The sequence below is a fragment of the Ambystoma mexicanum genome, chromosome 10 (assembly GCF_040938575.1).
Source record: "Ambystoma mexicanum isolate Mex_15411 chromosome 10, UKY_AmexF1_1, whole genome shotgun sequence".
Lineage (NCBI taxonomy): Eukaryota > Metazoa > Chordata > Amphibia > Caudata > Ambystomatidae > Ambystoma > Ambystoma mexicanum.
In genome coordinates, this window is record NC_090932.1 from 1,641,997,541 (window position 1) to 1,642,013,744 (window position 16,204).

At 46.2% G+C, this 16,204-nt stretch overlaps 1 protein-coding gene across 1 annotated transcript in view; it reads right to left on the minus strand.

Annotated features, from left to right (window-relative positions):
* The window catches only part of CDC45 (cell division cycle 45), a 753,019-nt gene that overhangs the window by 282,570 nt on the left and 454,245 nt on the right, over nucleotides 1-16,204 (minus strand). The window contains exons 10-11 of the mRNA XM_069620055.1: nucleotides 3,989-4,108; nucleotides 1,279-1,410 (exon numbers count right to left, since the gene is read on the minus strand). Coding sequence (XP_069476156.1) covers nucleotides 1,279-1,410; nucleotides 3,989-4,108 — 252 coding nt within the window. The remainder of the gene's footprint in view (nucleotides 1-1,278; nucleotides 1,411-3,988; nucleotides 4,109-16,204) is intronic.

Here is a 16,204-nt window from a genome sequence, read left to right on the forward strand (position 1 = left end):
GATCATTTCCTACCATTACTTTGCGGGTAAGAAAATATGCGTAGCGCAATGCATAAAGGATAAGAAGCGACTGTGCACCTTAGACTGCACGGCATAAACACAATTGCTTATAGCGGGTAGGAAGCCGCATCACGTAGTAGCTACAGCAACGATAGCTAGATGGGCGAGAGGTGGTGTAGTGGGCTAGCATAGACTTATCCTTATTTGGCACGCATTCAGCTAGGGGAGCGATGGCTTCTAGAGCAGTCTCAGCAGGAGTGTCATTGCAGGACATAATGAAATCAGCTGACTGGTCTTCTGAATCAACGTTTAAAACGATTTTAAGGCATATATAACTAATCGGGTCGTAGCGAACTTTGAACAAGTATAATGCTCACCTCCTGTCTTGACATAGAATGAAGATTGCCCATGCTTACAGCCCAGGGTAGCCTTGATTCTATTAAAGACACAGAGGCGAGCATTATATCCCACCCAGAATGGTAAAAGTCTAGATGGTGAGTGCATACTGTATAAGAGCTTTAGCACATTCCCAGCCGCATTGTTTCTTTTCCATTCCTCATAGGAGACGACCAGAAAGCGCTCGAGAAGGGTTGGAGCATGAACAGTGTGCATTGTCCCGTTGGACCAGTGATGCCAGAGGGTCGAGGGACCCGTTGAGTTCCTGATGTTGGACTAGTTCATTTGGAGCAAGTTGGACGTTCATGGTGGAAGTATTGTTTTTGGCAAAGAAAGAGGAAGCGGAAAGAACCTAGAGCAAAGGGCTCTTATACGCCAGGCAGGCACCTGATAGGTGAAGGAGAGGAGCCGCAAGACTACCAGAGACTAAGAGGCTAGTGCCAGAAGGAGATTGGTTTGAACCTTTAAATCTTGCATTTATCTTTTTCTCAGATTCCTGGAAGAAAACAAGAAAATACCCAGTTTAAATGTTTCGTGTTTTGAAGAGCTGAGGTAGCAGCAATAAAGAAAGAATAGCATAATGCTCGCCTCTGTGTCTTGAATAGAATCAAGACTACCCTGCGCGGTAAGCTTGAGCAAACTTCATTGTGGTATTATGCCTGATCAGGAAAATTAAGACAAAAAATAAATAAATAAAAATCGCTGCTATGATGAAAAGGTTTAGTTCAACCAGCACAGGTATTCTATTTCCAGTTCAAGCGTTAACAGTGAAAAAAGAGAATGTTACAAAGCATGCAAAGACCAACAGTACACAACCCTCTCAAGGGGCATTCCTGGATCATGCATTAAAAGCACTGAAAGTAGGTTTGTCCCATTACTCACCCCATATCAGCGAGAAACTCCTGCAGCCGTTTCTGTCCTTGTACAGACCAAAGTTTGAGACTAGCAGAGGTGTAACAGGAGTTGCAGATGCTCTCGAACAAGGACCAGTGCTGATAGAGAGCTAGTCGCAAGCTGTAGACGGCCAGAGTTAAGAAACACAAAGTTTGGTTTCTTATGGCACTTCTTTTGTGGTAAAAGTTATATACATATTTTTTTGAATCAGCAACATTACTGCAACTAAAGAAAATGTATCCACTTACTTAGCTGCAGACCCTTTTCTTTCTTGCAATAGCTTAACCTTTGCAACAGCGAAACCCTTTTAACTGTACATCATTCCACACCCCTTTCCTCCAGTAATACTTTGAGCCAGTAGTACCCACACCACTTCTCGCATATGCCCACTCCACATTACACAACGGCAAGCGGCTGAAGCAAGGGAGCACACTAGCACTGTACAAGCTTGATCAGAGTAGATCTTGCCTAGCATAAAACCCATAGATATCACACAAATATTTGTAAGCTAAGGGTCCTGAACATGGCAGATATATTTTTTCATGACCCCAACCACTGCAACCTCAACTACAGTTTCAGCCACAGAACTGCACACAGTCACACATTGCATTTGCACACCACATCATCCCCACAAGCTGTGCTTTACAACATGCTGGCCAACTACCAATCAATTCTCGGTTACCTCTACAGTCACACCCCAGATCACCATCCATAATTGCCACCATGAGGTACACAACTGATCTAATATGGCTGCGCACATACATACAAGCATTCATTTGCTCCCTAAAGGGTAAACAAAAAGAAAATGGCACCTGGCGCGCAATGACATCACAGCATCGATGACATCACATTCATGCCCACCGGCACCATTTATGAAATTTCAGGCATGCTGGCACCGCGATCATCGGGTGCCAGATGGTTTTTATGATGTAATTGGTAAGTCAAATAGATGTATTTACCTGAAATAAGACTTGCTAGTACTAGGGTGCATAGAGCAAAGGGCTAGCTGATTGACACTTATTGCAGCACCTCACGATAGAGTCAATATAGCCTGCTGAGGATCACAAAACAAAGGTATTCCTTTTTTATGAGAACTTGATTTAGATTTTTTTTAAACAAAAAACAATTTATTACATTTTGCTGACAAGCAAACACTTGCATTTTAGGGTTTGAAGACAGATCCTTGAGAAGAACAAGTTACTTACCAACTGGTAACGTTCTTTCGACTAGATGTTCCTCCAACGTATTCCACATCTTGGACGTTGGGAGGACACAATACATTTGAAGTAAGCCATAGGATTTCACAGAATTTAAGAACAATTATTAATATATACAAAACATGTTACAACAGACAGGCAAATTAACTTTTTCCATAATATTAGACATGATGAAATTGAATTTGATTGATTTTTAGTTACAATTGTCATTTGTTTTTTTAGAATTTGGTCCCTGAAGATAGTCAATGGACCGAAATGCATTGGACCATAATGACTTGTGTCTTTAAAATAAATACTTTTTATGGACTTCGCATTGATTTGAGAATTTTGCACAATGTTGAACTTTATTGTAACCATGTGAGTTGTTTCCAAAATATGAATATATCCATGTTATTTACACACATGGTCCTTCCAATTTCCTGGGTTACCCGACCTAGGATGCATTTATTAATTATGTTTACACCCCACAGTGCATGTGAGGCTTTTTGGCGACATGACCAAAGACTTGATTTACAGCAAATAATAGAACAGATTTTCTCATGAACTAAGCAGTGACCACTCAGCCAGGTTTTCACACAACTACATTTCACATCACCCACACAGCCGCAATCCTCATCACTACATAAACCTACACACCCACACCACATATCCGAACAGCTCCATATACCACAGCTCTGCTAATCATCATCAAATCTAGCTACACTACAATCACACCATCATTTACTCTGACATGCACAAGAACCCCATCACCCTTTTCTGAAGACCTCACATCTAGATCATACTCTTCCACACTGCTCACTATCATTACTCTCCTCCAGGCAGCCATCATTCCACACCCATATCACCTCTACCTGTGCCATCCCCAGTTGAACTACCACCCAGTACCACTTCCCAACCACCTTACTTTCACCTGATTAACTCATGCCATGAATGTCACCCAGTTGTCAAAGATCTGAAGTCTGACTATTCAGTTCAAACTACCCAAAGTCATTGGCTACTAAGGGTTGGGAAAATGCCAAATTTGCTAACCCTAAGGAGTTTCTTATATCAGACCAGAAATAAATGGGCCTTCCCATAGAGACCACAGGCAGTGCCTGAAGGCCATGGAAATGGGGACGATTGTGCTAAAGCCTGACAACATTACCCTTACTCACGACGTTCGTCAACTTCTTACAACAGTATTCGCTCGGCATAGTTCCAACCAACACTTTTGGCACTATCACTTTCTCCAAAGTTAGACTTTGAATGCCATGACTTTTCACTTACTTTCAATTCCAGCTTCTTGCAACCAGTCTCCACCTACTTTAGAGTGTCATCTTTCCGATCTTCGACTGTTCATCTTTTTCTGTAACAATTTGTAAAATCATTTTGCACTACAGTAGCACCTCTATAGTAGTGTTAGTTGGTAAATTAAACTGGATTAGAAATGTGAACACTGGCAATACTGGTCCCCATTTCCAGTGCACACTAATGAAGGATACTCGTACTCAAAGGAGATTCTCATGCAGTCAATGGAGAGGGAGTTCTCTTCGTCCTCGTTCCGGTGGTTGTGTCGGGATACATGACGCTGAAGGATACCAACATCTGTCACGTACTTCATTCTTAATACAAAACAAAGCATTCTGCTCATCTAGCTTGGGTACAAGGCAGAGCCACATTACAAATGCATAACACAAAACATGGCAGTTCGGGGAGAGTGGTCTACACAGCACTTGAATATTTAATTCAACACCCAAAGAAATGAAATTTGCATTTGTGCATTTTAAAGATTAAAAAGTGAGAATTTGGAATACTGAAAATGGAAGTCTTCCAGGTATTCAAAGAACAAAGATAATGCGCAAAGTAGCTGTGATTACTTTTGCGTTCACCAATAGGCATCACATCACCAAAAAAAACTGCTGTGAGCTTTTTCCTGTCGGTCACATTTAGGTCTCCCTAGGTAGGTGCATTTTATGTTTCCTTTTATGATATACAGCCATTTCATATCGCAGTGTGCTGTTTATATGTTGTGGCTCTTCAGATCTGGGGGGTTGCTCTGATAGCGCATTGAATTGTACTCACTGCTAGGTATTATTTAGACGAACATTGAGTTGTTCCATTTTATATACGGTTGTCTCATAACTGGGAAAAAGCACATTTCACTTGTATATTTTTATATAAAACTTTCTTAAAATGAAGGCATGCTGCAATCTATCTTGCTCAATGTACCATTAGATAAGAGGTTGCCCATGACAGCAAAATATTGCAAATATCAGTTTCTCATAGATGGTAGTAAAGATAGTCACCATCTTTAGGTTTTGCAGACCTAAACACATGACACCCCACAGGGACAGGAGGATAGGATCAGAAGGGAACTAACAAAGCAAGTTTTGGATGTGGCTTGTTCTTCAGGGGCCTGAAATGTATGTTTCTCAGTGTTGTATATCTGAGCCAGTCTATGGAAAGTTGTGCAGCGTTTGTAGTACTGGTGGTGTGCCTGTAGGTTTCCCGTTACCTACACACACCAATTCATTCAGAAACCAGATACATAACAAGAAACTTGGAACCCCCACACTCTTGACTATAACCCTCCCGCACCCCCCCGACCCCTCAACTATACACTCCCTTCATATACAAACCACCCAGAGGTCACATTCTTGCTGGAATCAAACAAGGAAACAACCCAATGTCTCCCCAACCCCAAATTCCAAACTTCACATGGTGTCTTTATTCCCCACTCAACCTGTAGCCTGGTGCTACTGCTATTTTTACCAACATTTACTGTTTTGGGAGGTTGGTGGGAGGGCGGGGGGGACTTGACAAATCCTACTTTTAGAAATGTCAATCAAAACCATCCAGCAAGTCAAAAGTTAATATCTTCTCTCAGCCGCTCTGCTGCGAAGCACCAAGACAGATAAAGGTTTTAAGGAGCAGGGGACACTACGCTCTACCGAATAGTTTGACCTACTGAATGGATTTACCCGAAACCAGTCAAGGAAATTAAGTCAACGCTTTGTGCCCAAATATTTTCTTATATGGCACAAATCTGCGCAGCGGTTTACACACTACGGCTGTTCAAAAACTACACTTTCTCCATGGGAAAATGAATGAGCTGAAAACTGGCGTTTTCTTTATAACATTTTAATTTTATAATGTATAATTCCCAAAGTTTACAGGGCTCTTGACAAACATTTTGTTCTGACAATGTCATTAAAATCCATCCAGCAAGTCAAAGGTTCTCAGCAATAGAATTTTGGGAGGAAATGGCTGCTTTTTTATTTCTAAAAAGCTTCTCAGCCTCTCTGCTACAAAACACCATCAGAAGACACTCCCCCCGCCCCCCTTCCCTGTCAAATATTTTAAGACACCTCTTGGAAATCAAGTCAAAGCTTCTTGCCCAATTTGTTTCATATTTGATCAAATTGCATCCAGCGGTTTTTGCCTTGTGCAGCAATTGTGACTTTCTCTATGGGAAAATGAATGGGAATAGACCAGAAACAGTGTTTTTTGCTTTCTTAATACCTTAATTTTTAACTAATCTTTCTCAAAATGTCCAATCTGTGGGTGCCCAGGACAAAGCTATTTGCAAAATAGAAGCCAAATCCATCCTGCAAGTCAAAGGTTATTAGCAATTCAATTCGGGTTTCCTATGAATCTAGGTACACACCTCAACTATAGTGTGGAGAGTTCTATCCCAGGACAAATTCATCAACATGCACCTACATGCCGAGGATGGGGAGCTCTGTAGGTAGGTGTTGTTGTAGATCAGACAGAGGTGGCAGACATGGAGGAATAGTTCACCCTGCTTTTTTGAAGCAAAATAAATAGAAAACTTTTCTAGTGCTTCTATGGTATAAATAACAAAAATGTACTCATCAGGATGTCAAGCTAAAGTCAGTCGTCCTTCCCAAACCTAAGCTAACCTAAAACTACTTTGCTATATGAAAAAGATTAAAAAGAAGGATACTAAGCTACGTCTTAGTTAAGGGCTACTTCACCTCAATAAGTACTTGTGGCTGGTTTCTGACCTTCTCAGAGTTCGAAGAGACTTTAAAAAGAAAAATGTACCTCAAAGTTCCTGTGATAAAAAAACCAAACACAAAAACAACAAAAGAAAAGTCCTCATCCAACCATCTGTTTTTAGCATTTCTCAGGGACACGCAGATTTACATGAGGATTCGGTACTCCCAAATCCAAGAATGTTAGCTCCTGGGCACTCCGTTTCTAGCCCCGGGTGGGCTTTGAGCAGCTCTGGACTGGTTGGTGGTGTGGTTTCATCCCTCCTCCCCCGGCATGGGGTATGCTTTCAGTTGGCTGTACATGATTGTCCCCCATCAGGATTTGGGCTTCTCTGGCCCTTTCGGTGGTGCCCACCCCCCCTCCAAGCGGTCTAGTCTTGCTTGGTGGATTGAAGTCTGTGCTCCAGGAGGCCGGTACCTCTCGAATGCGGTGGGCGTGACACTTCCTGCCTCAGAGCAGCTCCCATCTGGCTCAAAGTACTGCCTTCAAAGCTAGAGCGTTTCCCACGCTAACTCCGGGTTCCACCCACCACATAATCTGCTTTGTAGTTGGATCCTCTTCTGTGCTGCTCTGCGAGCCCTCGTTCCTCACTCTACGGCAGATGCTCTCTTTGGATGTTCGGCAGTCTAAGTTCCGCCCCTAGAAGAAACTAGATGAGTTCCACAAGGGGAGGGGGGGGGGGGGGCAGGTGGGGGTGACAAATACAGGCCAGAAACCGAGTCTTCCACGTTAAATGGACCCTACATAGAATTGCCCTGTTCACTTTTCATTAAAGCAATAGAAAGAGTCATACGTGTGGGAAAGGGAAAGTGAGGTGTTACCATTCTTTGGGCATTTCTTGTCCACCAAGTGGAGGGGAGTCAACCCCAGTAGGATCCCATTGTCCCCGACCCCTAGGGAGGGTATTGCTTAGCAGGCCCACCTCCCTAGTCCTAAAGGGGGCAGCTCCACCCCCTTTATGGGATGAAATCTTTGGATCACAGTTCCCCCGCCCCCTTCCAGAGGACATGAAATAGCCAGGCAACTGTCCAATTCCGGTGGACATTTGTTTCAAAACCGTAATCCAAGTAAAACAGAATTTGGAAGTGTCCATCAGGTAACACAGACTAGATGGCCGCTCAAAAGATGAGCTCCGAACGAACCCCCTTGCATCTACTCAAGAAGCGGGGACCCATGAGCCTCAAAGACTGGCAACGTGTCAGAGCTGTTGGAAGGTCTGAAGATAGTAACAGCAGTGCACTGGGGGTTCCGCACCCACATGTACAGAGATGAGACACTCTTAAGACACCAGCGAGGAGACAAACCCGAGGGGTGCGTAGCGCAGGGTGGGGCTCGATAAGTAGGCAGTTGTCACCAAAACCACCAACGCGTTGTGGCGTGACCCCTGCTGAGAGATTCTGGGGAGTTGCGCTGAAAGCCAGGCCAGGCGTGCCACAGAGACCTGACAGAGTGCTAGAAGGATCGGAGTTCCCAGTGAACAGGATTGTGGTTCCGCGACAGGCTAGTGTTGCTCTGCACTGCAGTCCATGATTCTCAGGTGGGTAGAGGTGGAGTAGCAGGCGTGCAGCCCCTGCATCACCTGGCAGCAGGGAAAGAGTGCCTCAAATGACAGCGCGGAATTTTATGCTCGGCAGGTTGCCACCCCCTTCCTCTCCCAGGTATAAAAGAAAAATTTCCTGACCAACGGACCTTTGAGTTTGGAGTGCCGAAGCCCCCTTCTGGTGAGGGGCGGCGAGTCGAGGGCAAGGGAGCACAGGGCCATGTTCTGGGACTTCAATGGAGTTTAAGTCAGATGGTTCAGAGGGGCCCACGAAAATTGATATTTTAAAATAACTTCCAGGAAATGAAGGCCTCGAGGACGGACCTGCAATCTGCGTTTTCTACTCTCAAGGTGAAAGTGGATAAAGTGGAGGCTCTGGAAAACAATCACCTTTCGGCTGATTTCACGGAAATGCACTCGGATTCAAGGATTAAACAGGTGGCGAAGAGGGATAGAGAACATAACCTCAGGGTGGACGATATTGGAGGACTGCGAAAAGCGTAACTTAAGAGTTTGGGGCCTACCGCAAGAGGAGGGTGAAACCGGTCTAGATTTGGAATGAAGTCTTGCAGATTCATTTTGGGGACCGTGAAGACAGCCCGTTTCTTTTTGATTAGATTCACCGAGCGGAGGGGAGGAGACAAGAGCCGCAGGTCCATCTTGGTGAAATGCCACTACTAGAACAACAAGTTGGACATTCTGGCAATGGTGACTAGGAAGGACGCGGTTGATGTAGGGTCTACAATCAAGATCTTCCAGAACTCTTGGGAGGGACCCTCGCGAGGCATAATGTCATGATCTCTGCTTCCAAAAGATCAGGACTTGCCCGACTCCCTTGGAAGCAGACCCATAACCCCGGTTCCGAGTGCCAGCCAGTCCCAATTGAGACCTTTTGGACCCTGTCCTGGCGCCAGTGGCACCAGGCTCATAAAGATGCCCAGTCCCAGCGCTGGAAGCGCCGGGCTCATAATGCTTGGGTGGAGTTACCTGCAGCAGACCATGCTGCTTACTTACCTGCCAGTTGAACCCCTGATCCTCTTCTGTGTGGGACTACTTTTCCTGTTGGGTGGGGCAGGAGCCACTCCCTAGGTTCAGAACACTGGAACTCTTCTGGAAAGCAGGAACTCTTTTCTTACCTAGGCGTGGCTGTGGAAGGAGACACCTAAGCACTACAGGAGGCTATTTAAACCACACCCGATGGATGAATCTTGCTTTGTGTTATTCTGCATTCTCTGCAGCAGAACGCTCATCGTGTCTTCTGCTTCTGATCCTGGGCCTAAGGGAACAAAGGCTTACCATCCTGGAATCCAGTCTTCAGCAGCACCTGTAAAGACAAAGAAAGAACAGGTTAGCACTACGGTCTTCAGTGGCAGCGCATCTCTTACCTGGTCCATCGGCTGTCACCAACGCCTCGCGCTGCATTCCGGCATCTGAAAGACAAAGGCTTACCTACTCTTCGCATGCTCCGGAGGTTTTCGCACTGCATTCCGGCATCTGAAAGACAAAAGAAGGTGCGTTTAAAGACATTGGGCAACTTTATTACTCACGTGCCATTACTCCTTCCCACGCCAAATCCAGTGGGTATTCCAGCACCCTTCAGCTTCTCTAAAGCTCTGAACTTGTACCTGCAAGATAAAAGGGACAGTTAGTGCGCATCGTGAAGCAGGCTACAAGCGCTTACTTACGTGCTTCCAGGCGCTTCTATTCCTCACGCGGGTTCGATCCTCAACTCTCATCAGCCCGCCATCCGCCATCGCCGGAACCCTGCAAAACAAGAGATATCATTACAAAAGACTTTTAAGACATTTGAAGTGCCCAGAACTTACCGTTCGTGCAGTTAACGACGGACAGCAGTCCTCTGAGGTCAAGAGGCCTGCACCCTTATCCAGTGAAGAAACTGGTTACGGCACCCTGCCCCGAGGCAGATGGAGAGCTCGGCGTTCACTTACCTAAGGTGAGGGCGTTAACCTTTGGGGTTCTAAAGGAGAAGAGAAAGGGAAGAGGAGAGAGGCACCCAATAACCCCAGTTCATTAATCCCATATTTTCTATCTGCAGACATCTTACTCTTCGAGTCAGACATACAGTGCACAGAGGTCCAGCCCAAAGAGCCAACAGTGTGTTACACATCACCTTTGAAGATACGGCATTCACCCAGTCAAGACCGGCGCCTCTGCGGGAATCAGGTGAGCGTTACACATAAGGCGTGCAGGCCACTGACTCTTTGGCTAGTTGAAAGGGATATCCAATACCAATGGGTATTCCCCTTTTCCCTCACCCTCAAATTCAAAAGGTGCTAAATACAAGATCACAGACATGGATGACCTCTCAGATTCTTTCCCATCTTAATGCAAAATTGGAGCCAATCTCAACATTGAAGGACAAGGAAAAGCAGGAACAATTCCTGAAGGCCTTTAGAGGGAAGGGACAAGGCACAGAAATCAAGCCAGCGGATATAAACAAGTCCACTATAAACAACACAATCCCACCAGTATTAGGGGCGGCCTCTCAATCAACCCCTAAGATCACTACACGTAATGCATAAGCAAGTTTTTTTGAAAAATGTATTTATTTTTCTTTAATTAGAAACATTAAAATGATTATTAAATAGATCAGAGCTCATAAGAGTAAATATAAATATAGGACATAGTTATACAACATGAATAAAGTGCAAAATGTGAAGAAAAATGCTAATATCACGATAGAGCTGCTGGAAACTTGCTGCCCAATTACAAACTGGGTAATAATCACCATCGTCCAAAATAAGTCCAAGTCAATGTCGAAGGATAAAGTCCACTCGAGAGAAGGGAAATCCCTCGAGTGGAAAAAATCCTAGTCAACCGAATATAGTCAGGATGGTTTCGAAATGAATTCGAAGATGGATTAAATCCTGATGGTGGCAGCAAAAAAAGTCGTTGGTTCCGAATCTAGCAGTTTAAACATTGCAATAAACAAGAAACTGAAAGGTCCTCACAAAAATGATATTCATAAACCCATACTCTAAAAAGTCTAACATGGGATGCTATACAAAACCATCCTGACTATATTCGGTTGACTAGGATTTTTTCCACCCGGAGGGATTCCCTTCTCTCGAGTGGACTTTATCCTTCGACATTGACTTGGACTTATTTTGGACGATGGTGATTATTACCCAGTTTGTAATTGGGCAGCAAGTTCCCAGCAGCTCTATCGTGATATTAGCATTTTTCTTCACATTTTGCACTTTATTCATGTTGTATAACTGTATGTCCTATATTTATACTTACCCTTATATGAGCTATGATCTATTTAATAATCATTTTAATGTTTCTCATTAAAGAAAAATCCATTTTTCAAAAAAACTTGCTTATGCATTACGTGTAGTGATCCGAGGGTTGATTGAGGGACCGACCCTAATACTGGTGGGATTGTGTTGTTTATAGTGGCTTGATTTCTGTGCCTTGTTTCTGGTTGTTTCCCCTCTTGCCAGCGATGTAGGGGGTACCCATCTATTGTATTGCCGTCTTTAGAGGGAAGGGAGCCAGGATGAAGATGTCAGGGGATCGAATGTTTAGAAATATTGCATATCTGGTGACTAAATCCCAAGCCGAAGTGGCCTCCCAACCGATGAAATGAAGCCACCGTAGGGGAGAGGGTAACAAGAGTCTGGGGGGCTCCAGTGGTTTTACAGGCATTGCAAAGAAAATTAAGGGGAAAGTCAGACACAAAAGGGTGAACTCAACCCAGAGGGCCTGGTTGTTTCCAAGCATCTCAGAGAATTGGTGTGTGGGGGGGAATAAATACTACCTACCACAATTTCTGTTACAGGGACGCAATTAAGAAATAGAGGAACTAGGGATCGAACCCAAGGAATAGGTTACAGGGAACTATCCCAGTGAGACTTATCAGCAGAAAACAATACACATTTTGTTTTGTTTACCTGGCAGTACTACAAGATGTCAAGGAAGTAACTCGTGATAAGGCCTTGAGAACGACCATAATGGTCGAAACACGTGTCGGCTATTGGTGATTAAGTTTACGAACCATATAATTTGAACATAAAGACATTATCAGATTGGACTCACAGTGTAGACTATAATCATTTGTGCAGACTGCATATTGATTTGTACAGTGTGAAATGAGCAGCTTGTGAATAGTAGTGTCAAGCGCGGAGATAGTCTTGCAATATCCAATTCATTTTCACTACAGTGTGGGCCCGTGTGGAGGGTTCTCAGATTGCGAGACTCCCGCTGCTGATGTTTAACTTGTGCTAACTCTATTAAACAACTTAATAGGTTGGTGAATAGCAGCACGGTTCTGAGTATCAATCCACAGAAGTTTCCAGTTACTGTTATGCACGTGTCTTGGATGAGTTTTATGGTTAAAGATTTGGCTCCTTATGGTGAGAGTCATTTGTGTTACTGAGTTAGTACTCCAGCATCTCAGTGTCCACACTGGTCAGATTTGTATTTCCTTCAGGGTTTAAAGGGAGGATGGAACTTTCTACTTGCATGGAGGGGAGCTGTTCATGTGGTGTCATCGATTTGGATTGTTTACTCCTTGAATTAAGGTTACCTTCCCAACCAAGACGTTAATGCTGGCTAGGGGAGTGAGGGGGTCCTTGCTGAAAGTCTTGTTCCTCCAAGAAACCCACTTACAAAGGGGCAAATACAAGATCTATGGTAAACAATTGGGCCCAAGTAAAGAGACAAGGAGTGGGAATTCTTCTGGCTGCAGACATGATTGCCGACAACGTCCTAGTCAAGAGACATGGAGGGGGCTTTTAATGGTGAAGAACAAGTTACTTTCTTACCTGGTAACGTTCTTTCGATGGGATGGTCCGACGACGTATTCCATATCTATGACATGTAATCACCACAGCTGTGCTGCTTCGGAAACTTTGTTCGGCGTCTGCGTCGATGACGTTGATGCACCGTCGTCGAGGACCTCCTCCGACGTCCGACGTCATCCGATGTGATAAGTAGGACGCACGACGCCCGTAGCCTCAGTTGTAGTTTTTCCCCCCAGAACGTGTGACATTAGTCAACTGCCAGTCAGACACAAAGCCTTGCGGAACGTAAGCTGCAATCGCAAAAGAAATTCTGCAGCGGGGAAGGCAGGGCGGGAGCGATATGGAATACGTCATCAGACCATCCCATCGAAAGAACGTTACCAGGTAAGAAAGTAACTTGTTCTTCGAGGGGATTGGGTCCTCCGACATATTCCATATCTATGACAGACTCCCAAAGCAGTACCAGAGCAAGGAGGAGGGAAATAATTTAAAATCAAAATTTAGAATAGTCAATCAAATAGCAGAGCAAAGGACCGCCTTGCCAAAGGCCAGATCCTGTGCTCGGATGGAATCAAGGGAATAGTGACGTACAAATGTATGTACTGAAGCCCAGGTGGCTGCATCACAGATGTTGCGAATAGAAACACCCCTCTGCAGCGCAGTAGATGCAGCCATACCCCTGGTAGAATGGGCCCGCAAGCCAGCCGGTGGGTCCTTACCCGCCAAGCAGTAGCACTCCGAGATGGCCAAAATAATCCAGCGAGACAAAGTCTGTTTCGTCACAGCTTGCCCTAAACGCTTTCCAGCGTAACCAATAAAGAGTTTATCGTCCACTCCGACCCGGGACATGCGTGAAACATAAAAGCTTAAAGCTCTCCTAGGATCAAGCCTATGGAGCCTCTCCTCTTCCTTACCAGGATGCGGAGGAGGATAGAATGCCGGAAGAACAACCTTCTGGGCCAAATGAAATTCCGTCACTACCTTCGGAACAAAAGAAGGACGAACTCTAAGGACAACCCTGTCCTTGTGAAATACAGTGAAGGGTGGCTTAACTGAAAGTGCCTGTAACTCACTCACTCTGCGAGCGGAAGTAACCGCAACTAAAAACACAGTTTTCAGAGTTAACAGCCTCAAAGGGCAAGAATGTAAAGGCTCAAACGGAGCACCCATAAGAAACTTAAGAACAAGGTTTAAATCCCAACCGGGCACCAGGAAAGGTGACGGAGGGAACAAATTAGTGAGCCCTTTCAGAAACTGTGAAATTAAAGGGATTTTAAAGTAAGAACACTCTTCAGACGAGCGCTTAAAGATGGACAGCGCCGCCAGGTAACCTTTAATGGTACCCACTTGCAAGCCTCTGTGGGCCAAAGAAAGTAAAAAGGACAGAACCATGGGGATGTCACATGCAAAAGGATCCACATTCTGAACTCGGCACCAGTCGCAGAACTTACGCCAACGGCACAGAGACTTTGTTGCTGGCCTTCGGGCCGAAAGCAGCACCTCCATCACGTCTTCAGGGAGGTCCCAATCCATATACCTCAACCTTTCAGAAGCCAAGCGTGAAGGTTGAGGGATCTGACCTCTGGATGGAGAACCTGACCCCCCTCCCGTGAGAGCAGATCGTCTCGGTAGGGAAGACGACACGGAGGGCAGATGGACAAGTCGAGAAGGTCTGGGTACCACGTCCTCCGAGCCCACGCCGGAGCAATGAGGATCATCCGGGAACCGAACTTCTGTAACCTCGGCAGCACTTGCGGGATGACGGGGACTGGAGGAAACGCGTACAGCAGCGGGAACGACCACTCCACCACGAACGCGTCTCCCAAGGCTCCTTTTGGAGGAAATTCCCGCGAGCAAAACCTTTCGCACTTCCGGTTGACACTGGAGGCGAAGAGATCCACTTGAGGGGTCCCCCAAAGGGCGAAGATCTCCAGGAGAATCTCCTGAGCCAACTCCCACTCGTGAGAGATCATGCTCTGCCTGCTCAGAGCGTCCGCCGTCACGTTTTCGTCTCCGGCCAGACGAACTGCCGAGATCGAAACTTCCTGCTGGATGGCCCAGAACTCGAGCTGCATCGCCTCCCTGCACCGAGGAAGTGACCCTGCCCCCCCTTTTTGTTGAGGTAGTGCATGGCCACTGTGTTGTCCGTCAGGATCAGAACACTCTTTCCTCGCACAGTCGGCAGAAAAGCCTTCAGGGCTAGCCTGACGGCACTCAACTCCAACAGATTGATATGGAGTCTGGACTCCGACGGAGACCAATGACCGCTGACTGTCAGCCCGTTGGCATGAGCTCCCCAACCCGTGAGGGATGCATCCGTCACGATCGTCACCTCCGGCCAGGGAAGCCAAAAAGGAGCCCCCTTCATCAAGTTGCCTTCGACGGCCCACCACAGAAGGTCCCGGGCGACTGAGGGCAGCACCTGAACCGGGTCCGACATCCTGCCGGAGGACTGCGACCATTGCGTCTTGAGCGCCCACTGCAAAGATCTCATCCGCAGGCGAGCCTCTGGCTTCAGAATAATGCAGGATGCCATGAGGCCGAGCAGCCTCAAGAACTCGAACGCTGGGAGCGTCTGGGCATGCTGAAACTTGTGCACCATCTGCTGAATGTGAAGAGCCCTCACCTGGAGAGGAAAACACTGCCCCAGGGAAGTGTCAAGCACTGCTCCGATGTACTGGAGCCGCTGTGTTGGCGTCAAATGGGACTTCTTTAAATTGAGGGAGAAGCCCAGCCTGTGAAGGGAGTGGCAGGTGACGGACAGATGATCCAGGACTTGCTCGGGAGAGCTCCCCCTGATCAACCAATCGTCCAGGTAGGGGTAGACGTGAATCCCCCCTTGCCCGAGATCCGCTGCCACCACCACCATGAGCTTGGTGAAAACCCTCGGGGCGGAGGTCAATCCGAACGGCAGGACCCGAAACTGAAAGTGCGAGTCACCAACCGCGAACCGCAGGTACTTCCTGTGCTTGGGATGGATCGGCACATGGAAGTAAGCATCCTTGAGGTCGAGTGACACCAACCAGTCCTGAAGCTGAAGGGCCTGGAGGACTTGAGAGAGAGTAACCATCTTGAACGTGTCCTTCCTGAGGAGTTTGTTCAAACCGCGCAAGTCCATGATGGGTCTCAATCCCCCGTCTTTTTTCGAAACCAAAAAATAAGGGGAATACCATCCCATGTTCCTCTCCGCTACAGGCACCAGTTCTATGGCGCCTTTCTCCAGCAGGGCTTGAATTTCCTGCGCAAGGAGCGGATCCGGACTCTGCAAAGAGAGGTTCCCCGGTGGATTGTCACGAGGCCTGTGCCGAAAAGGAAGACAGTAGCCATGGGTTATGATCTCCAGAACCCACACATCTGAAGTAATGGCTTGCCACTCTACAAGATGCTGC